The 23,363-nt window shown below is 39.4% G+C and overlaps 3 protein-coding genes across 9 annotated transcripts in view; 1 reads left to right on the top strand and 2 right to left on the bottom strand.

Moving 5' to 3' along the window:
• Positions 1-694: 694 nt before the first annotated feature.
• On the top strand, positions 695-11,539 carry pla2g6 (phospholipase A2, group VI (cytosolic, calcium-independent)). Of its 3 annotated transcripts, XM_019253818.2 has the most exons (19): positions 695-803; positions 1,476-1,695; positions 2,046-2,255; positions 3,151-3,331; positions 3,471-3,658; positions 3,948-4,044; positions 4,414-4,596; positions 4,797-4,905; positions 6,168-6,284; positions 6,873-6,963; positions 7,060-7,223; positions 7,310-7,460; positions 8,026-8,162; positions 8,472-8,549; positions 8,813-8,967; positions 9,058-9,109; positions 9,450-9,565; positions 9,815-9,888; positions 10,415-11,539. In XM_019253818.2, the coding sequence occupies exons 2-19, from the start codon at positions 1,481-1,483 to the stop codon at positions 10,557-10,559; spliced, it is 2,463 nt and encodes an 820-aa protein (XP_019109363.1). In that variant the 5' UTR covers positions 695-803; positions 1,476-1,480; the 3' UTR covers positions 10,560-11,539. The 3 variants fall into 3 exon arrangements, with proteins under 3 accessions (XP_019109363.1, XP_019109365.1, XP_019109364.1); XM_019253820.2 differs by lacking the exon at positions 6,168-6,284; XM_019253819.2 differs by lacking the exon at positions 8,472-8,549.
• Positions 11,540-11,715: 176 nt separating this feature from the next.
• On the bottom strand, positions 11,716-23,270 carry LOC109142507 (uncharacterized). The gene is made up of 10 exons (XM_027282353.1): positions 23,256-23,270; positions 16,646-16,948; positions 16,333-16,566; positions 16,057-16,161; positions 15,003-15,215; positions 14,408-14,749; positions 13,755-14,103; positions 13,590-13,647; positions 12,954-13,141; positions 11,716-12,630 (listed from the first exon to the last, which is right to left on the bottom strand). The coding sequence occupies exons 2-10, from the start codon at positions 16,776-16,778 to the stop codon at positions 12,570-12,572; spliced, it is 1,683 nt and encodes a 560-aa protein (XP_027138154.1). The 5' UTR covers positions 16,779-16,948; positions 23,256-23,270; the 3' UTR covers positions 11,716-12,569.
• The window catches only part of LOC113746486 (uncharacterized), a 17,290-nt gene continuing 11,979 nt past the window's right edge, over positions 18,053-23,363 (bottom strand). Inside the window, exons 7-10 of one of the 5 annotated variants that reach the window (XM_027282351.1) lie at positions 19,593-19,941; positions 19,448-19,505; positions 19,010-19,163; positions 18,053-18,829 (exon numbers count right to left, since the gene is read on the bottom strand). In XM_027282351.1, the coding sequence (XP_027138152.1) occupies positions 19,032-19,163; positions 19,448-19,505; positions 19,593-19,941 (539 nt within the window). In that variant the 3' untranslated portion in view covers positions 18,053-18,829; positions 19,010-19,031. Of the gene's footprint in view, positions 18,830-18,953; positions 19,164-19,447; positions 19,506-19,592; positions 19,942-23,363 lie in introns of those variants that run through there. The other 4 variants (XM_027282347.1, XM_027282348.1, XM_027282352.1 and 1 more) reach the window with 4 other exon arrangements.

Below are 23,363 nucleotides of genomic sequence, written 5' to 3'. Positions count from 1 at the left end.
TGGACACCCCTGGTTTAGGCCTATATAGTATTTAGAATAATATAGATGCATTTAGGATCCTTTTAATATAGTAGGGCTGTTTAGTTTTAAAGTCACATTTTTTATTAGGTAGCTTATTTGTGTTTCTTCATATTCATTCATTTTTTAATGGCCACTTATTAGGGATTGTCAACTCTTCTTCACTTTCTATTGTTTTCTGTTTGTATAGATGTTAACACGGGTTAACTTCTTAACACATATTATATATTTATTTTTTATGCAAATGTTTAACTCCTCTGCACATTTTTTAATCCCATGCAAATGTTTAGTTGCTCTGCAAATGTTTAATGTATCTGTACATATTTAAATTTAGATCTATCTCAGGTCAATTTTAACATATGGATACTGTGTTATAGGTTAATTCTAATGTATGTTTAATGTATGTTTGCATGCTGCTACTGGATGCTTGAATTTCCTTCGGGATCAATAAAGTATCTATCTATCTATCTATCTATCTATCTATCTATCTATCTATCTATCTCTTCTCAAGTTGCACAATTGCCTGATGTTTGTATCTTTACTAATGCTCCATTATAGCTTCATCAGATTTACAGAGCAGTCACAGGACCGGTGGGACTTTCCTGTGAGAAGACAACCGAAGCTTCTTTTGAGGTATTTTTGCCCCCACCCCTATTTCTACCCTACCCTTGAGCTCTGATTGGAGCAACTCACGTCAGTCAAGCCCGTGTAAGCAAGTGTGGCTGCAGTGCGTCGGTTGTTGACGTCGCTATCAGAAGTCAACTAACCCAGAGGAGAGCTAGCAGGTAAGACACAGGCTGCTTTTATACGACTTAACGCGATTATATACACATGGCAGCTAGACTGCTGCGCTCAGACATGTTTATATATGTTTAAATCAAAAGCATAAACTAAAAGGGGATTGTCACAGCCACAGTGTTCTGGCTTTCAGCGTTTGGTGTCATGTCAAATACATTGAGTTTAAAGAGAGACTCGTGAATGAAGCCACTTGTTTCATCATTAAACTGGAGGACCAGCCTCTTTTTTTTATTTATTTATTATTCAGAGTCACTATGCGTGCAAGAGGAAGTGGAGAGCAGACCCGAGTTATCAACTAGTGTGTCAGCCCTGCTTGTAATTGCATGGTGTCATATAGCTGTAGTATCAGCTGTACCTCACAGATAGTTGGTTTTGACAAGTACATTTCGTGACAACAACACATTACACTCTGTTTACAGTTACAATGTGTAATATCTGGGATATTACACCTGTTGCTAGTCTTAAGTCCTGTCCACAGGATAATATAAATCATTCATTAATGTTGAAAACAAATCCTACAGGCTGCCAAACAGGGCCGAGCTAAACATTTCATCCTCTTGGCTTATATCAGTCCAGAGATCATAGAGACTGTGCTGCTGCTTGCTGCTGCTTGCAGATTGTCTGAGTCTTTCCCCACGCTCTCTGTTCTTTGTCTCAAGTAACAATGCAGTTTCTGGGCCGGCTGTTGGACACAGTGTCCTCTGTGTCAACCCTCTTCACCAGCCCCTACCGCGTCAAAGATGTGCCGCTGTCTGACTATGGTGGAGGAGGCAAGGTCATGCTGAAAGAGGAGGGACGCATGGTCCTGTACAAAAACACCCAGTGTCAGTCATGGGACTGTCTGCTCATGTGCCCTGAGATGCCGACTATGACTCTGAGGTCAGTATTGATCATTGCAAGGACACAGAGAGTGGCTGAAATGACCCTTTGCAGATTTTGTGACAAGTTATTGAGTTAGTTAAGATCAATATTGACCTACATCATTACCAAACAAAGCAGCTTACCTAAATCAAGCCCTTTATCTTGAATGAATGAGTGCTGGAGTATTCAGCCATAGATCTGAAAAGCAGGGTTAAGCAATGACAATAAGAAGGATTTACTGTTTGGAGCTTACCTCTAGTGCATCTATTTTTTTAAGCAGTAATTTATATTAATATTAACACATTCTGCCCATATTCCCTTTATTTTTCCCTTCACAATCCGTGTAATCATTGCACTTTGTGAACTAGGCTGTTTCAGGTGGCTTCAGAGGCGGACGCCATGAACTGGTTCGCCCAATATGCCCTCAAGCTTCGCCCCTTCTACGAGACGCTTCCTCTGAAGGCTGACACTACCCAGCCAATTGTGGACTGCATCCGCAACCACCCAGACTGGAGTTCTGCCCACATTGCCGTGGAGACAGGCCTGAGAGAGTGCCTGAAACATAACTACGTCCAGAGGTAAGACGGGAAATGACAGGATGGGAAAATTTCTATGTTTGTGACAGTTTTAAGGATATGAAACAGAGAAAAGTTTAAGTTTTATCATTTGCAAAGCCGTGACAAAACGAGCCATCAGTAACTGGAGGTTAAATTAACTAATAATTTCAGCACTATTTTTTTTTTCAGGGTAGTTTGCCTAGAGATACATGCTTCAAGATAAAAATGAATGAACAGAGGGTTGTAATATGTAAGTCTGTTCTACAGAGGCAGTAATTGTAAGACTGCCAGCTGAATGCGCACAATGCAACAAATACCATCAACTCTTTTCAACTAAGTACAGCTGGTTTTCATTCATTTCAGTACAGTGTGATAATCAATTTGTGTTTACTTGAGAATGTCAGTATTTCACAATGGAAACTACAGTTTCTACATTTCTTGTTCACAGTTTTGCCTCTGATGGACAAAACATGAAAAATGTGGAGTCGTTGGAGTCTTCCAAGAAGCATTCACAAATATTCTTGTAGGAAAACATTAATCTTAAAATCACAATGAGGAAACATGAAACAACTGAAGTGAAAGTTTGATCTTATCTTGCATTAAAATGCTCGTGGGTTATAGCCAACTGTCAGATCTAGGATGTTGGAGTTACTTTAATGAGTAAACAGATACTGTCCCAGCTTGAACCACATTACCGCGCAATGACGTACATACATAACTTTGGTAATAAAATGGACTAAATATTCACTGTAGTGGTTAACCTCTGAATCTCAAGCAAATCTGAAGTCTCCATACTGTATGATCGCAAAACAATGGCCTGGAAGGAAGAAATCAATCAAAACCAGCTGTGTACAAAATATCAATGTAGTGGCTAAGCAAAATGATCTGTGCGGTCGCGTCATCTTTCTGCCTCTAGTCAGATCAATGCTCGGGATGCATCAGGTCAGACGCCGCTGCACCTGGCATGTGAGCGAGGCAACTCGGCATGCGTGAAGGAGCTGCTGGAGGAAAGCCAAGCTCGCACCGACATCAAAGACCGCAATGGAGAGACGCCAATGCACTGTGCCGCTAAGCAGGATTCTCCTGCCATCATCCAGGTGAGACTCAGCAGGAGTGAAGTCACAGTAACATTTCCATCTGGTCCAAATATTGGCCATCAATCTTTTGACCAGTCATGTCCTTTAAACTGCATGGTAACATGATTTTTTTTTATCACTTGATCCTTTCCTCATTCAGGTCCTGTGCTCACGGTTGTGCTCAGGGGTGAATGAGCTGAACAGCAATGGGGAGACGCCGCTGCACGTGGCCTGCCGTCTGGGACGCGTGGACTCCGTCAAAGCTCTGTTGGGGGGCGGGGCCAAGTGTGATGTCATTGGTGGCGTTGGCTATCCCATCCACAGTGCCATGAAGTACAGTGAGAAGGGGTAAGTATGTGTAAAGGTGATGATTTGCAGCAAGGAGTAGTTTTCTGTTTGAGTGTGGTTGTAACTGCTGGTAAGTCAGTCCAGGGCAGTCTTGGTGTAGGGCTGTTCAAATGAATGTTTCTTCACCCTTATGCACTGTCCAAAGTAACTGTAACATGTCAGCACTCCTGGTACTGGAAGCTTGTCTGTGGATTCCTCCATGACAGTAAAGAGCATACCGTTAAAGTCGGCTACTACAAATGTTGGCATACAAAAAATAGTCCTGGTTTATTTTATATTTGTCTGACAGTTGTGTGGAGGAGATCCTCACAGCAGACCCAGGCCAGCTCCAGGCTGAGGACTCTTTGTATGGAGGGACGCCTCTGCATTGGGCCAAAACTGCAGAGGTGAGTGTGTTTTGTGGTTAGAAACCTATAATGAGCTCTTTGAATTACAGTACATGTTTGCATCCTAGTTCTAAACATCCAGAGAAATGAATCTGTTTAACTTTGATGTTACAACAATGAATTTATGACATAGGAGTCTACTGTACCAGTTGGAGCTCAAGCAGCTACGACAAAACTTAAATCCAGCATAAATATATGTACCATCACCCAGCTAGTGATAGTGGCCTGTGATTTGGTAGCTGTGGATGCTCTGGGCTGCTATAGTTAGGGATTAGAAATGTTGTCAAGAGGATTTTAAGAGGACTAGCTTAAGATTTGAGGGGAAATATCAAGCGGATGTTTAAATAAATCTTCCTCTCGTTTTGCCAGTTGTGTCGTATGATGCTGGAGCGTGGCTGTGCAGTCAACTACCTCAGTAAGACCGGAGAGAGCGCGCTCCATATTCTGACCAGGAAGGGCCGCTTTGAGGCAGCCATGGTGCTGCTCACCCATGGAGCGAATGCCAACCTGAAGGGCCAGGATGGAAACACAGCACTGCACCTAGCTATGAAGGTGTGTGTGTTGCTCTGTTGCGACTATGCCTTTTATGTAGCTATATTAAAATTTAAATGGATATGTCAACACATATATGGATGTTTCAACACTTTTTTAATGTCACAGATCGATGACATTTTCCTTTATCTTCCTTTGGTTTTTACATGTTTAAAATGTATATATATCGTCTACACAATTCATGTGACTCTGTTCATTAGATGGACCACATCGAGCTGATCAAAGCTCTCATTGTGTTTGGGGCTGATGTGGAGATCCACAACGACCTGGGAGAAACGCCTGGTCTCATCGCTGCTCGCACCAGCAAAGGTAAGAGAGACAGAGAAAAGGATGGGGAAATAAAGCTTTAAACTCTGAAGAGATGAGATGACAGGAAAGGGGGCAAGGAGGTGTACAATGGACGATGAATTAAAAAGGGAGTGGGGGCAATTATGGAATGGTGATGAGTTTATGGAACTTACAGGCCAGGTTGAACTTTATTTTAACATGATAACATGTAATCTCATTTAAATGCATGCATTCCTCTGTAGATGATAAAGCTACTGCATGAAAATGGTTGTCTACGTAACAAGCAACTTACAAAATTACAAACTTTAAGCAATCTTTAGTGCCTTGTGTTAGTATATTAAGTCCTGTTTGACAGCTCCTGCACTAATACATCGTTTTAGAAGTAACATGGTCAGAGAGCGTCCACATAAAGGTGTGAAAAGCAGGGTTTTACTGCCGTATAGAGTAAGATAAGATAAGAAGAGTTTAAAGTGCAAGAATGATTCCAAATAAGATAAAATGGATTATCTTGTGAATTGTCTTTCACCCTCTTCTTCCATGTTCACCTTCTCAACAGCAGAGGGCAGTCAAAGCTCAAAATTTTTCTCTTATAGCTCTCTTACACAGTGTCCATGATTTGAAAAAAAACATTCACTCAGAAGTTAGTATTTCATTTGTGTCATATCGGATTGCATTAAGATGTTTTTGCTGTTTTTTTCTGGCCACTCAGAGAGAAATGTATAATATAGGTCGACCCATAGGAAATGAAATTCACAAATGGTTGAGTTGCTTCCGTGACACATCAATCGTAGCATGTGGTCTGTTTGTAGTGCAGTAAAAAGTAGCATGATGTATGTGTGTCCGATTTACTTTCAGTGCGTGAGACTGTGTCAGAGATAATTGATATCCAGTTGATAGAAATCACTGACTATGCAATGCACGTTTAAAAAGAATTGTATTTTTAAACTTTGATTTCGGCTAAAAGATCAGAAATACTCCAGAATTTGTGTTTCTATTTAAAAGCGAGATTGTCTCATAGGAACACATAGAAATGATCATGTGCCGTGACATTGCTCTGAAGCAGAAGTAGTGGTAAAAAAGGGTTTGCTATCTGTTATTGGTTTTGGAAATGCATGATTATTGCTAACCACTCGCTCATGTTCTGGCTTTCTCTCCATTCCTCCCTCTCTCTGTCTCTCATCTACTTCTCTATCTTTACCTCTGCTTGTTGTGGTGTGTGTGTGTGCATGTCTAACATGCAACGTTGGCTTGCTTGTATGTGTGTGTTCGTGTTAACATGAAAGGTCCGAATAGAAAGATACTGCTGGACATGCTGTGTAGTGTAGGGGTCCAGCGGTGCCTCCCACCCTCCCCCGGCAGTCCTCCCCCCATCACCAACAAGGCCAAACCTGCAGGCATAGGTAACACCACCACCCCTTCTTCTGCCCTCCTGTTTCAGCCTCCATTCACATGTCTCCCTTTGGGATCATGTACACTGGATAGCTTTTTTTTCTCTCATTTTCCATAACTCTACATCACTTTTATTTTTACTGAACATTTTCAGTTTGGACAGTTGATTGTCTCATTCAATGCAACTTGTATTTTCAGCTCATTTAGGGTAGTCAAGCAATCCTTAAAATACCAAAAGCTAAGCATAAAAGATGGATTTTAGTTTTCATTTATATCCCAGTGAGTACAGATTGATAGTGCATGGTCATATTTAAGTGCTGTGCAATTTAAATTATGACTCAAGCTATTTTAGTGGCTCAACAAGATTGTGTTTTCTCTAACACCACAGCTTCAAGAGGCAGCATTGCTTTGGTGCCGCACACCCTTTTTGAGCAACATACTGAGAATGGTTACGCTAATAATAGTAATCATAGTTATAGAGGTAGAAGTTTAGTTCTTGTAGAAAACCCAGTGACCCCTTTACTTTTCATCCTTTGCTCTGCCTGAATTTGATGCCACATGTCGATCCCACACCAATAGCTGTTGTAATTGGCCGACAGGGTTTGAGGACATCATGTTTGTGGGGGCTGCAGTCAGTGCAATGAACAGAGGCATGTCTGAAGTGGATGGCACCAAAATGGATAAAAACAAGTGAGTAAGAAACTTCAACTGTGTTTGTGTTTTGAGACAACCAAACAGTCATTGTGATTATGTGATCTTAACTTTGTTTTAACCTCTTGCCTGAAGGATGGACCGGCTTCTGTGTCTGGATGGTGGAGGTATTAAAGGCCTGGTGTTGATCCAGATGTTGATCGCTCTGGAGAGAGAGGCCGGTCGGCCCACCAGAGAGCTCTTCGACTGGGTGGCTGGCACCAGCACTGGGGGCATCCTGGCCCTCGCTATAATCCATGGTGCGTGTGTGTGTGTGTTTCCCCTTATATTTAATTATTTATTTCTTCACACAAATGTACCATTAAAACAACAATAATCTTTGTAGGTAAGTCCATGGAGTACCTGCGCTGCTTGTACTTCAGGATGAAGGAGCAAGTGTTCAAGGGGTCACGGCCTTATGAATCAGCACCACTGGAGGACTTCTTGAAGAAAGAGTTTGGAGAAAACACCAAGATGACAGATGTCCGATACCCCAGGTAACTGTTCATGCTGAATGTGTCCACTAGGCAACAGGCAGAAAAGCATACAGAGGTGTTAAGCTTCTCCTCAGACATACTCAACAAATGCGAAAATGCTCTAATGTTAGGTAGGTGATTGTGTAAGTCAGCAATTTTGTACCACAAGACAATATGCAAATATAAAATCCATATTCATAAAAAACATGACTGACTCCGTGTTCAGCATAGTTCCCATATGATATCAGCCTGCTCTAAATATCCGATTCCTTTGCTGTGATAGGTCAGTTTGAGAGAAATGACTTCAATTCAAGCTGACATTACCCTAGAGTGCTGAATTTGGGTGCTACAAAAGTCCTTAATGCTCTGGAAAAAAATGACTTTGCAGCTTAGAAATGTGTGCAAGATCTCTCAAACAAAGTTTTGAGTCATCTTCAGAAAATTAACAAATTTTTTGTTCATTTGCTGCAATTGTTGATTTTCAAAGGGAAGTCAAACCTCTTTTATGAGGAGAAATGCAGCCTACGGTACATTTCACATTTCCAAAATGACCTTTTTCTCCATTCATTTATCTGTTTCTGTACAGGGTGATGGTGACCAGTGTTCTAGCAGACAGACATCCGGGTGAGCTGCACATCTTCAGGAACTATAACCCTCCCTCCATTCACAAGGAGCCCCCATATGCCACCACTGCCACATTCAAGCCACTCACCATCCCACAAGGTACCGATTATATTAGTTGACCTACTGCACTAGTGCTCTGTTGTTGTGTTGGTGGGGTAATGCAGTGAATTAATCCTACTAGATAACGCCAGAATATGTTTTCAAACCCTGTTCTTGGTGGCTTTACATCTTGGTATTGGATAATCTCAACAGTAAAAGAATACTTAGTTCTCTCTTCATTCAGGAAATGAAACCTAAAAAGAAACTTAAATATAATCACAACCTACTTCTGAATTTGTGTGTCATTATATCCCTAAACTAGCCCAATTTTGCTGTGTTGTCTGAGTGCCAGCCATGCTGTTGTTCCAGGGTGGGAGGATGAGGATGTGTTGATAGTAGGATACACAGAGGAACCAACCAGAAAGCGTAGGAAGGTGACAGATGAAGGTGTGTCTGTGTGAGTGAGAGACTTTTGAAAGAAACGGGTTCACAAAGAATTTCATTTTGTCTGTCACAGTTTTTGGACTAACTTTCCTCATACAAAACGCATGCTTACTTTTAATAGCACATTTTTCAGCACTTGGGACATCACCATAGATGTGAGTGTGAGTGTTTTGTACGTGCGAACAAGCTTTCTCTTTAAAAAACCCAGAATCAAACTTATTTGTTTTATGGCTTTTTAGAATCATTATTTCCTTGTCTATTACCAGAACAACTTGTGTGGCGAGCTGCCCGCTCCAGCGGGGCTGCCCCCACCTACTTCCGACCAATGGGGCGCTTTCTGGATGGAGGGCTGCTGGCCAATAACCCAACACTAGACGCCATGTCAGAAATCCATCAGTATAATAAAGCCTTAAAAGCGGAGGTAGGCAACTTGACTCCTGCATTCTGTTTTTACTTCTCCCTTGTTGTTTTCTCCTTTTTTAACTCCTCTTAACCCTCATCTCTCTGTCAGAGTCATGGAAAGGAAACCAAGAAGTTGGGTATAGTGGTTTCCCTTGGTACAGGTAAGCCACTCCATTTTGACAAATAATACATTTTATGCTTCTTGTGAACGCAAATAAATTTAAAACTCAGGGTAACTTTTCTGGTGTATTACTCTCATTTTTTCTCTACACATGATGTAGGTGTATACATATATGTTGGTATCTTTACTTTTCAGTTTTCTAATCAAATACAGGTGCTGTGAGGGGGATAATGTCCAAACAAAGAGTGTGGAGACATAAACAATGTATTTTATGGCTGTGTGTCATGCAGCATTCGTCATATGTAACGTGATGAATGCTCTTCATCCAAGGTGCCTCATACAGCCCTGAATTCACACACCGTGCTCCTATGTATCTCCAGGTAAACCTCCTCAAGTGGTGGTCAACTCTGTGGATGTTTTCCGGCCGTCCAACCCTCTGGAGCTGGCCAAGAGCTTTGTCGGAGCCAAGGAGCTGGGCAAGATGCTGGTAGACTGCGTGAGTACAGCTACATCCGTGCATCTGCTGCTTCGATCTGACAGTGCTCACATCACTTTGTCCCTTGGTTGAATCAATGACTGCTAGATACTCTGTTCTTTTGGCTAAAACTATATTTATAGTATGTCATTTCCTAATTTTGTGAATCTTTCCAACAGTCCTGATATTTTCGACACAGTGACAATAAAAATAGTCTTTTTTTTTCTAATAACTCTTTCTCTCTCTGTCTCTCTCTCTCTGATTGGACAGTGTACAGACTCGGATGGCTGTGCAGTGGACAGAGCCAGAGCATGGTGTGAAATGATTGATACCATTTACCACAGGTCAGCTGACTATGAATGTGTTGCACTTTGGTCCTCCTTTTCTTTTTTTTAAAGATATTTTTTTGGCCTTTTTCAAGCTTTTTATTGTATAGAGAAAGGTGAAGAGAGACAGGAATGTAGGGAGAGAGGGAACAACATGCAGCAAAGGGCCACAAGTCAGACTCGAACCCTGGGTCGCTGCAGCAAGGACTGAGCCCCTGCACACGGATGCTCTATCAACTGAGCTAACCGACACCCGTTCTTTTCTGCAACTTCTGCTCTCTGTCTTAACTCTGAATCAGTCTGCCTTCATATGTTTTTCTAAGTAAACATTGCACAACCATGACATGCATATGAAGAACAAAGTAAGCTGTTGATGACACCAGTGTGATGTGTAGCTATGGAGATATGACAGCTTTAGAGTCAACAGGAAACCAGCTCATACCATCAAACAAAGTTTTAGCCCTTAACAGTCTGATCACTCTTGGCAGTCTTATATCATTTCTAAAAAAAGGTTAAAACACTTTGTTCATTGTGTTCTGTGCAGATTAAGTCCCCAGTTGTCTCAAGAGGTAATGCTGGATGAGGTGAGCGACGCAGTCCTGGTGGACATGCTATGGGAGACCCAGATGTACCTGTATGAGAAGAGGGAAACCCTCCAATCCCTGGCAAAGCTGCTACTCAACAACTGAAAGCACAAGAAAGGAGATAAGACAAGAGGCTGTGAAAATAGGTCTTTAAGAGCAGGAGAGATGGAGATCATGAAAGCAAAGGAGAATCAGAGAGAGGAGACAAAGACTATAGTGACTGGGCGAGGCACAAATATTAGTGGCCTATGTGTTTGATTCAAGACTGTAACGTCTTTGTTGGTGTGCTCTTTATTTTTTAAGACAAAACTTGAGACCGACAACGGGACCACAACGACTTTCATATTCTTGCTGAAAGTCAGAACGCAGTAGGAAATATGTGAATCAAGACTGACAGTGAAAAAAAAAAATTGACGGACTTATCAGCAAGTTATGTAGCATCATGTGACCTTATCACTAGGAAGTGATTTCACCCAAATCACACTCAGCTATCTGTCATCCCCCCTTCAGTGTTACAAAGAGCATGTTTGAATCCAGTTTTGACTGGCTGTGATAAAACTACTGTATAACACTTCCCCTCTTATTCCTGCTTCTCCACACAGAGACATATAGTATACTGACATTTCCCATAAGGCCATCTGATCAAACTTACCTCCAGTATGTACTGTAGCACAACTTGGATGATGGTGATGATCAAACCAGTTCTGCCTTATGTGTCTGGGACCCAAATTTGTACCTTTCTTTTTCTCTGCAACACATTTTCATGCCTTTACTGTTATTAAGTTATTTATACCGGCTTTAAACACAATATTTAACTTTACAAGCATCCATAACTCACATGCACATTGTACACTGTTACAACCTCTTAGTCTGTTGTAACAAGTGTATTGAGCACATATTTAATATGTATTGTAAAAACTGGACTTGACTTTTCAATTTACTTGAAGAACAAAGAAACAGAAGACCTACTACTACTTGCACTACATAAACTAGAGGTTACAAATTATTTCCTATGTTTTTTGTATTTGGAATAATCACTGAAGTGTATACTGGTAAGGTAATAAAATATATTAAGATGGAATAAACTCGTATCAGTGACTGACTTGTTTCTTTGTTGTAGCAGTCAATTCGAGCTGGGTCTGACGACATCCTTATATTTTATTAATTGCTGTGGCCATTAATTAATTCAGAGCACAAACACAACCGCTTAGACAAATGAGTCAACTTTATTTAAAGGTACAATCCATAATACTTGCTAAATTGTAGCTGCTCTTTCTCAAAACAGAAAAGAACCAAAACGGAAATAGACATGGCATCGTAGTTTAAACACAGGTGTTACCAATTATAATAAGTAAGGTAATGTTCCATTCAGGTCAAACAGAGTCAGGGTGGTGCTGTGTTGCTTGTGGGCTCATGGGAAAACCACTGCTGCAATAAATGGAACCGAACCTTAATTAGCATAATTGGAAACACCTGAGTCGACCCCATTATTTCATGTCAAAATGGTTACTGTGAAAACAGTCTATTGCCAGATTAAAAACAACCAGTAGTCAGTTAATGCTAATATGGTTAGCTGTCATTGGCAACAAAGGCATTGACACCATAACATTTAACCGTCCTACATGGCAGTTTTAAGTTGGTTATTTCATGATTAGCTTTATGATTGTTTTCTGTACTGTGAGGTCTGTTCCCCAGTTGTTAACATAAGTACAGTAACAGTAAAACAAGTTACTTCATTTAATTAGGTAAAAATAAAATAGCTGTAGCTATAGTTAGCTAGCGTTAACGTAACTTTACGTGATAGCTGAGCACGACTTCACTAACTAATCGTGAACTGCTTGGTTGCTAGGCAACAACAACAAAAAAAGAACAAGCTCAATAAGCTATAATAACAATAAATGGATACAATAACCTGAACAACATACAGTTCCTCTGTAATATTTACAACAGTACTACAGTCCTGTTTGTACATATATTACACACCTTTGACATTCATTGTGTTGTGATGCTTGTTTGCTCATTCACAGTAAGCTGGTGTCTTGAAATTATCAACTGAAGGTCCTTAATAATATAATTGCAATGCAGAGAAAACAGAACAATATCAAAGTTCTGTACTTAATGTACGTTTTTGTTTAAGTACAAATTGTACAAATTCTCCTCTGCCTGGCCACTGTGCCTGAAAGTAAACAAGACAATGCATTAATCCAGTGTGGGCTAAATATGTAGCATAAAACATTAGAAGAAAAGCAGTTTTGTCAGTTAAAGTGGGCTCATGAGTTATGCAATCCTAATAAATCCTAATAAAAAAGTTGCCTTTTAAGTAAGTACGCAGCCTATAACCCAGTTTGTCACCCCTTCAGTATAAATACACTTTCATTTTTAAAGTTAAGTTTTTATCAGTAATACCAGTATCACATGGCCCAATCTGTAATAAGCTACACAGATCTTACAGTTTCAAACAGAGGTTGAATCAGATGTTATATAGCAAGAAATGCTTACTCAAGGGTATTGGGTCTGATGCTGATCACAGCATACGGTTCGTGCAGTTGTTCTTGGTGCTCATGTGGTTGGACCATGGAATAAAGAGGGTCTGTGTGGTTCTGAGTGAAATGGACTCTGCTGTAGTAAGGATCATGCTGCTCTGTTGGTTGAGCTGAGACCTCCTCATAGACAGGTCCAGGGTTTAGCTGATAAAGAGACAAGAAGAAGGAAAATTGTTTTACATTACACTGCATTTAAAGTTATATATGAAATTATTCTAACAAGGGCTCAGTTCAATGGGATGATACAGAACATAGCAGATACTCAGTAGCTGAAGTACCTCTTGGACACTTCATCACAACATAAAAGTTGAATAGGTGAGCAATGACAGGTCAATATTTTTTGTTTTCTTCTATTGGACTAATGGGCTGCAGCAGTAACAATATTTACACTGTACACTGCAAAATGTATAAATCCTAGAACCTATAGACCTGTTTCAGTGTCACCAGAATGATAGTGTTTAGTTAATAAGAACCTTAACATTACTTGTAAGTTGTTCTGACTGAAAGAATATTTCTTTCTGAAGAGAAGCAGGATTTAAAAAATGGCATTATTTTTCTTATGGAGCAAAATTGTTGAAATTATTTTCTTTACCTGTTCCAAGTTGTCTGAGGTTTCAGTTCCAGGAGACTGGCTGGACGCCCTCTTTCTTCTTGTTAGCGAAATGGGTGAATATGAAAATGAATAGATGATGCCAGGTTAGTGTGTGAATTAGATTGTGAATATCATTGCTCTGAAACAAAGCACAGTGTTGCTTACCTAAACCCGAAAAAGACAGCAAGAGTTATTATAAGCAGTAGAACAGCTATGCCTCCTGCAGCTGCTGCTGGTGTCCATTTTCCTGTGTTACTGTGGACAGTGAGAGTCTTTTCAAAGGAGCTGAGGATGTTGTGGGTTTTCACAGCACAGGAGTAGTTTCCTGCATGCTGACTGCTGACTGGATCTAGAACCAGCTGTTTGTGTTGGTTCTCTGGCAGGGTCAGAGGTCGACTGTTCAAGTACCAGATGTAGTTTGTGTTGTCAGACAGAGGACAGCTGGTACTGCAGGTCAGTGTGACTCTCTGACCCTCTGTCACCACTGCAGAAGGAGCAAACTTCACTGTCAGGCCTGGAAGATGATTCAATACGTGAATGAACTCAAATAAAAAGAACAAGTCTAACATAAATGACAGGAACATGTAATTTGTCAGTGTTCTCAAAAAACAAATCATATCAACATTTTGTATTCTGCCACACTAAATTTAACTTTCTATAAAATATAGGCAGCTTTATACCTTAAACCCTCCACATAGAATAAGACATTTTGAAATGATAGAACGACATCTCACTAGATCTGTTCCACCTTTGCCACTGTGAGTGAACAGTTGTTTATCACAAGAAAGAAACAAATGCTACTCTGATTGCAGAATTACCTGTGACAACCAAAGTTACTCCGGAAAAGTCAGACTGTTTCCATTCTCCATTTTCTTCTTGTAGTCTGAATGTGTATTCTGCTGAGTCATTCTTCTTCAGGTCATTGATTGTCAGGATGTGGTGGTTCTTCATGTTGTCATGATACTCCACTCGACCTGCAGCCTTAATCAGCTCTTCAGCATCCTCCTCAACACTTCTCTTTATTTTATACCAACATTTAGATTTTGGCTGCTGGTTTTCAGGATGTAAATATTCACTTGAGATGTTCACTGAAGAGCCTTGCAGAGCACAGATTCTCCTGCTGACATAATTCACACTCCAGCAGTTCTCATCATCAAGGCCTGAAATATAGAAAAAAAAGAACAGTCATTTTTTGTGATAGAACAGAATAAACACGTGTGTCTCAGTCTCAGTGTTTTGACTTCAAGTTTTTTAAAGTTTCATTGAGTTTTATTGTATTTATCGACCCATATGATTCTGAAACATTATCCATATAATCATATTTCTTATTGTCTTTTATGTATTTAGATTCATGATAACATTACACCATCAGTCAAAACAGACCTCACAGTATGTTAACTAGTTCAAACTCACAGACTTGGGCAGAGTGCAGATCCTCGTGGTTGTTTACAGCACAGGACTGTCCTTCATCAGAGAAGGTGGTGACAAAAAACTGTTGTCCACTGTTGTATAGGTAGTTTCCACCTTGGTACCACTTATATGCAGTTTGGGCGTCTATCAGAGGACAGCTGGTGCCACAGGTCAGTAGGACATATCTCTCTTCATGAGTCTTTTGAACTCGTAATTCTGTTTGGACATAATAAATACGTATGTTAAAGTGTATAACTCAATAAAACAATACATTACATGAATTTATTATGATAAACTGTCAGATCATTGTTAGTACAGAAATAATTATACAACTGTGATACAAAAATAATTATAAAAATCATTTTATATAAGACCACAATGATATGACACTGTGAATGATTAAAATAAAGGATCATGTTTACTCGTCTCCTCAGTAAAATACTGATTTTAAAGAAATGAGAGGTATAAGGACGAGAGGAGTGTTTGTTTGTTTGTTTGTTTGTTTTGTTTTGTTTGTTTTGTTTGTTTGTTTGTTTGTTTGTTTGTTTGTTTGTTTGTTTGTTTGTTTGTTTGTTTGTTTGTTTGTTTGTTTGTTTGTTTGTTTGTTTGTTTGTTTGTTTGTTTGTTTGTTTGTTTGTTTGTTTGTTTGTTTGTTTGTTTGTTTGTTTGTTTGTTTGTTTGTTTGTTTGTTTGTTTGTTTGTTTGTTTGTTTGTTTGTTTGTTTGTTTGTTTGTTTGTTTGTTTGTTTGTTTGTTTGTTTGTTTGTTTGTTTGTTTGTTTGTTTGTTTGTTTGTTTGTTTGTTTGTTTGTTTGTTTGTTTGTTTGTTTGTTTGTTTGTTTGTTTGTTTGTTTGTTTGTTTGTTTGTTTGTTTGTTTGTTTGTTTGTTTGTTTGTTTGTTTGTTTGTTTGTTTGTTTGTTTGTTTGTTTGTTTGTTTGTTTGTTTGTTTGTTTGTTTGTTTGTTTGTTTGTTTGTTTGTTTGTTTGTTTGTTTGTTTGTTTGTTTGTTTGTTTGTTTGTTTGTTTGTTTGTTTGTTTGTTTGTTTGTGGAAACTTAACCTCTGGGATATGTGATGGAGCAGGGCTCATCCACTGATGTCTGCTTATCAGAACACATTCTCCCTTTAGCATAGGTCACACTAAAGCAGGTCGATGTGACAGAATCTGGACAAAAAGAAACATGATTTATTTTGATGGTGTACACAGTCACATAATTTAAACACTAATTTAGACACTGGAACTTTACAATTCAATTTTAGTGCCTGATAATAAAATTCTTCTTTAAAGTATAAAGAGGTTTTGTAACATGATAATAAACTAAACATTGTCACGCACCCACTGAGACTTCAGGGGCTCTGAGATCCTCGTAGCCTTTGATAGCACAGGAGTATGTGACTGCTTCCTCACTGCTGACCAGCTGTTGGTACCAGGGAGACCAGTCCTCATAGAGAAACTCTCTGTTCTTGTACCAGATGTAGGCTGCAGGGTTTTCAGTCAGAGGACAGCTGGTGCTACACATCAGTGATACTCTCTGTCCCTCTGTGGTGGGAATCACCTTCACCTGCAGGTCTGAGATGATGGTGGATCAAATAAGAGTTAATATACTGATGTCATTCTGTAAGTAATTCATGACTGACAGCCACTGTACCTGTAACATGGAGCTGAATTCTTTTGTGCCCGCAGAGTTTTGGTGTGTCAGTATTTTCTCTGCAGCAGTAAAACTTTGCATCACTCTCTGTCACATCTTTGATTGTTAGAGTTGTGTGATTCTCTTCTGACATGTTGTACGTTACACGATTTCCATCTGCAGAGACTTTATTCAGAACAAAGTTATATCCATTCCAGTGAACAGTGTACCATTTTATGTTTGAAGTGGGATGTTCAGCTGAGCAGGGCAGATCCACTGATGAACCTTTTAAGGCACAGATGCTGTTTTTTCGTCCTTGAACCCCTTTAACAGAAGAATTTATTAACATTTAAACAAATGTATACTACTTACAACATTCTTCTCTATACTCATTTGTCTATGATAGTAGTATAATATTGTAAAGGATCATAATGATATACTGTAATGCATCTAAAGAGCTCATAACAGCAGAACATGTTAAAATCTTGTTAGCTTACATTCAGTCATCTCGTCTCTTTTTAAATAAGTTTAATTTTCTCACAATTAGTCTGCAGTATGACACCGACATTATTTTGTACATCTGAAGATTAATTTCTGTTACAGTTCACAGTTAATTAGTCTGATATGGGAAATATAAACAGTCATTCATACCTGAGACGTACAGGATGAAACCCATAAACAGGAATCCAGCTTCTGCCAACAACATGGCTGTGGTCGTCTTCAGCTTTGAATCAGAAAGTTGATTTTTTATAATTAATGGCTTTATTACAACTGCTACGTTTATAAAACACAAAAAACATAAATAAATGGTCAAAATCAAGAGCAGCCCTCTCACGCAGACAGAATGGACTGCGTGACAACTTAAGTTCACTTCCTTCCTCATTACTATCTCAGTGAAAAAAAAAAAAATAGACCTCTAGTGAAAAATCTATGATGTCATATCTTGTCACTGAAAAAAAAATTAGACTTGTTGAGGGTGTACTGCACCTCTCACCCAAAGTCAGCTGGGATAGGCTCCAGTCTCACCATGACCCTGATGAGGATAAGCGGTTACAGATAATGGATGAATGGATGGAAGCTTTAAATTTAACTTCAGCATGTTGTTTCTCTACTCTCTGTCAATTTCACAAAAATTATGAATGTTTTTTTTTTTCATTTTGTACATAGTGACAGTGTTTTCACGAAACATACCGCAAAAGTAATGTGCATAATCTTTTCATCAAGTTTCCGGTGTAAGAGCAGAGAAATGTGACAGTGTCAGTGAACTTCATTGAACAAGAAGCTGCAGGCATAATGTTTATGATTGTTTATTTCATCACATACAGAACAACATTTTTTGCAGTCACAGCTGAAAATTATTCAGAAAGTAACACAAAGCACAATAGAAACAGAGACAAAAAAAAAAAAAACCTGCCACAATGTCACAAAATGCACACACACGGGGAGAGAAAGAGGAATACAACATTACTTTCTAATTGTTTTACAGTGGTAAAGTTTAGTATAAATAAACTCCTCTAGATAAAAATCTGTGAATTTGGAGCTAAAAGTCTCCGTGAACCGGTCAGTCCTCCTAACGGACTCGACTGCTCACCTCCCCGAGGAAAGCAGACTTGGCAGATTTGAAGCTCTGATATCAAAACTTCACTTCCTTCCTCATTCAGTCGCTGGAGGTGTCAGAATGAACTGTTCTTTATTTTTAGAAGATAACACAACATGCGGCTCTGAAACATCATTTATCTGTAGCATATATTTAAGAAAAAAGGTGTGAAATGGCCTCATGTGGGAGCAAAAACGTGTGAAGGAGTTGTCTGCAGTTAGTTTACGAGTGATGCAAACTTAAATGAGGAAGCAAACTTGAAGTAAATGATGTTTAACACACTGCAGATCCTGTATTCTTTAAACATGAACTGTATTTTATCTAAGCTGACTTTTTGCCAACCACTTTACAAATTAGTTAATGCTTTCATATAAGTGATAAAAAACATCCACACTTCCTGGCAGCTAGAACAGACAGACAGAAAACATGACATGTGTATGAGCTCATACAAAACATTCAGTCAGAGCGCCTGACTCCTCATTCACCTCTCTGCAGTTGGGGTTGTGTCCTCCAGAGGGCGTCATCATCGCAGCACATCATCTCTGCAGGAGGCCGTGCAGTCAGTGAGACAAATTCAGAGTGCTATGCTGCTGAGGCATGTGCTTCTGCTAAGACATAATACATTGATTTCCATCAGGTATCATGTTAAAGTGTATCATTTCATTAAAAAAGAAACTGTCTTTAAAAGCATTACAGGCATGAACGTGAGAGGGAAGTTTGTGTGTGCTATGCTGTGATAATGAAGTTATTTCACTGACTAAAACAGGGCAGGCTCCTATGCAACATACCATGACAAACGTTTGTTTCCTTTCACTGCGCTGTCTGCAGGGTGGAGTAGAGATCTTCTTTGTGGTTCTTAGAGAAGTGGAGTCTGCTGTAGTGATGGTCATCCTGCTCTGTTGACTGAGCTGAAATGTTTTCATACATGACATCAGGGTTTAGCTGAGGAGACAAGACACATAACATTACATTGCATCATTTTGCATTCAGTAGTTTGGCTGATACTCCTTTCAGACTATTATAAAATTCAACTAGAGCTCAATTAAAAAGGTGCAAAAAAGCTATTGGATGAGAAGGTTCTGACTTAGGTGAAAAAAGGTGAGAGTCTTAAGTTAATGCTGCTGTCCAGACTGGGAAGAAATGATTATTCCTTTGTATGAGAAGCAGGAAATAAAATGCCAATGTTTTTCTAATGTAGCAGAATTATATTAATCTTGTTTTGTTACCTGTTCCACGTGGAGTGATGTTTCAGTTGTTGGAGATCGACTAGAAGACCTCTTTTTTCTGATGTGTAAAAGAAATGTGAATGAATGTGTGATTTCATCAGAGTTTGAATGTCATTGCTCTGAAACAAAGCGCAGTGTTACTCACCTAACCCAGAAGAAGACAATGAGAGCTGTGATAACCAGGAGAACAGCTACGCCTCCTGCAGCTGCTGCTGCTGTCCATTTTCCTGTGTTACTGTGGACAGTGAGAGTCTTTTCAAAGGAGCTGAGCATGTTGTGGGTTTTGACAGCACAGGAGTAGTTTCCTGCATGCTGACTGCTGACTGGATCTAGAACCAGCTGTTTGTGTTGGTTCTCTGGCAGGGTCAGAGGTCGACTGTTCAAGTACCAGATGTAGTTTGTGTTGTCAGACAGAGGACAGCTGGTACTGCAGGTCAGTGTGACTCTCTGACCCTCTGTCACCACTGCAGAAGGAGCAAACTTCACTGTCAGGCCTGAAAAAGTTATATTGGTCATTAATCGCAAAACATGCAACAAATCCTCACACCTATGTGATGAAATACTGCAGGTTGTTTGTCAGTATTAGTCCTGAAATTCATGGATGAAGCATCCACATTGAACATGAGCTAGCCCTGAAATATTCAGCAGGTTTGAGTGAAGCTTGACTACAGACTATGGGCATTAGTTCTCAGACATTAATGAGTAAAGTCTGTTGAGTGCTGCTAGTGAGAAGAAGCAACATGTTTTTGATGAAAAATATATATTTTAAGAGTTACCTGTAACAATCAGATTTACTCCAGGAACATCAGATGTTCTCCATCGTTTTGCTTCTTCTTCTAGTCTGAATGTGTATTCTGCTGAGTCACTCTTCTTCAGTTTATTGATTGTCAGGATGTGGTGGTTCTTCATGTTGTCATGATACTCCACTCGACCTGCAGCCTTAATCAGCTCTTCAGCATCCTCCTCAACACTTCTCTTTATTTTATACCAACTTTAGATTTTGGCTGCTGGTTTTCAGGAGTGTAAATATTCATGAGATGTTCACATGAAGAGCCTTGGCAGAGCACAGATTCTCCTGCTGACATAATTCACACTCCAGCCGTTCTCATCATCAAGGCCTGAAATATAGAAAACAAAGAACAGTCATTTTTGTGATAGAACAGAATAAACACGTGTGTCTCAGTCTCAGTGTTTTGACTTAAGTTTTTTAACGTTTCATTGAGTTTTATTGTATTTATCGACCCATATGATCTGAAACATTATCCATAAATCATATTTCTTATGCTTATGTATTGATTCATGATTAAACATTACACCATCAGTCAAACAAGACCTCACAGTATGTTAACTAGTTCAAACTCACAGACTTGGCAGAGTGCAGATCCTCGTGGTTGTTTCAGACAGGAGTGTCCTCATCAGAGGAGGTGACAAAAAGCTGTTGTCTACTGTTGTATAGGATAACTTTCCACCTTGGTACCACTTATATGCAGTTTGGGCATCTATCAGAGGACACGCTGGTGCCACAGGTCCGTTTCATATATCTCTCTCCATGGTCTTTTGAACTCGTAATTCGTTTGACCTAAAAACGTATGTTAAAGTGTTATAACTCAATAAAAACAAATAAATTACATCGAATTTTATGAAAACTGTCAGACCATTGTCGTACAGAAAAATATCATACAACTGTGATACAAAATAGTTATAAAAATCATTTTATTTATTTTCATGTTATCAAGGACCAATGTATGACACTGTGAATGATTAAAATAAAGGATCATGTTTTACTCGTCTCCTCAGTAAAAACTATTGAAAGAAAAAAAGAGGGTGTAAAGGACGAGAGGAGTGTTGTTTGTTTGTGTTTGTTTGTTTGTTTGTTTGTTTGTTTGTTTGTTTTGTTTGTTAGTTTGTGGAAACTTAACCTCTGGGATATGTGATGGACGAGGGCTCACCACTCTATGTCTGCTTATCAGAACACATTCTCCCTTTAGCATAGGTCACACTAAAACAGGTCGATGTGAAGATCTGGCAAAAAGAAACATGATACATTATTTTGATGGTGTACACCAGTCACATAATTTAAACACTAATTTAGACACTGGAACTTTATAATTCAATTTTAGTGTCTGATAATAAATTCTTCTTTAAAGTATAAAGAGGTTTTGTAACATGATAAAAAAACTAAACGTTGTCACTCACCACTGGGACTTCAGGGGCTCTGAGATCCTCGTAGCCTTTGATGCACAGGAGTTGTGACTGCTTCCTCACTGCTGACCAGCTGTTGGTCCAGGGAGACAGTCCTCATAGAGAAACTCTCCGTTCTTGTCCCGATGTAGGCTGCAGGGTTTTCAGTCAGAGGACAGGCTGGTGCTCACATCAGTGATACTGTCTGTCCCTCTGTGGTGGGAAACACTTCACCTGCAGGTCTGAATGATGGTGGATAAAAAGAGTAATATACTGATGTCATTCGTAAGTAATTCATGACTGACCGCCACTGTACCTCTGTACATGGAGCTGAATTCTGTTTGGCCCGCAGATTTTGGTTTGTCAGTATTTTCTCTGCAGCAGTAAACATTTGCATCCACTCTCTGTCCACATCTTTGATTGTTAGAGTTGTGTGTTCTCTTCTGACAGTTGTACGTTACACCGATTTTCCATCGCAGAGACCATTCTCTGAACAAAGTTTAGATCCTTTTCTGGTGTTTCAGTGTACCATTTTATGTTTGAAGTGGGGATGTTACAGCTGAGCAGGGCAGATCCACTGATTGACCTTTAAGGCACAGATGCTGTTTTTCGTCCCTGAAACCCCTTTACAGAAGTAGAAATAGTTATTTCTAAACGTATAACATCCTCCTTTTATATAAAAACACTGATAATGATTGTATTGTATAATATGCAGCATGTGCAGAGCTGGCACGTAGTATTTTTGTTTTGGTTTGTTCTTCCTTTTTATAATTTTCTATCCTCGACAGTTTTCCACAGTTTCACTCTTAACTTTAATAAAGGGTAAATATCCTTGTATTTTCCATTATCTTCCATGCATTACTATATTATCCTCTCAGCTGTTGCAGGGTCACCGGAGACTGGAGCCGATCTCAGCTGACATTGTTGAAAAGCTTTGGAACAGGCCAGGACATGTCGCCAGTTCAGTTCAGGACACATAGAGGATAAACACGCTATTCACAACATCATCAAATTTTTGGACAATTTGGAGTCTCAAATTAACCCATTACCTTTATGTCTTTGGAACTAGAGGAGGAATCACCTGGAGAGAACCCACGCAGACATGGGGGGAGAACATGCAAATCTAGTCAGGGTCCCAGCCCCAGTCACAAACGGTTCCCAGCATGGCAATTCAAAACCCAGACCTCATTCCTGTGAGGTGCTAACCACGTGCACCAATCATTGCTGCAGACAGCATGCAGCTCTGACATTAAAAGTTCACTTCCTCCAACTTTGTAACTTGATCCATGATTTGTTTGTAAAAAATAAAAAAAATAAAAAACGTTTTATAACATAAACTACATCCGACCATTATCTGTAACCTCTTATTCTCATCAGAGTCTATAATGAAGATAACCTTGGGAGCTCTAGTAATTTATTCTTTATGAGTTTGGCTATTTCTGATAGTGTTTCTTAAGTCTGCCACCAGGTCAGATTCAGTCACACGCTTATTGAAACGCAGAAAGAATAAGCAGTGGAAACACGAAAGTTTTTGTTCAAAGGGTCCACAGACCAGAATCAATATAAAGGACAACTCTTGTAGCTGCTTAATTACAATAATATAAGAAAGCATAAAAAGCATACATACCTGAGATGTACAGGAAGAAACCCAAGTAGTAAAACACCATCAGATTCTGCCAACAACATGGCTGTTGAAGTGTTGAGCTTCTAATCAGAAGTTAATTGTTTTTCTAAT

Source organism: Larimichthys crocea, chromosome X (assembly GCF_000972845.2).
Source record: "Larimichthys crocea isolate SSNF chromosome X, L_crocea_2.0, whole genome shotgun sequence".
Taxonomy (NCBI): Eukaryota; Metazoa; Chordata; class Actinopteri; family Sciaenidae; genus Larimichthys; species Larimichthys crocea.
This window is presented reverse-complemented; position numbering and strand designations above follow the sequence as displayed.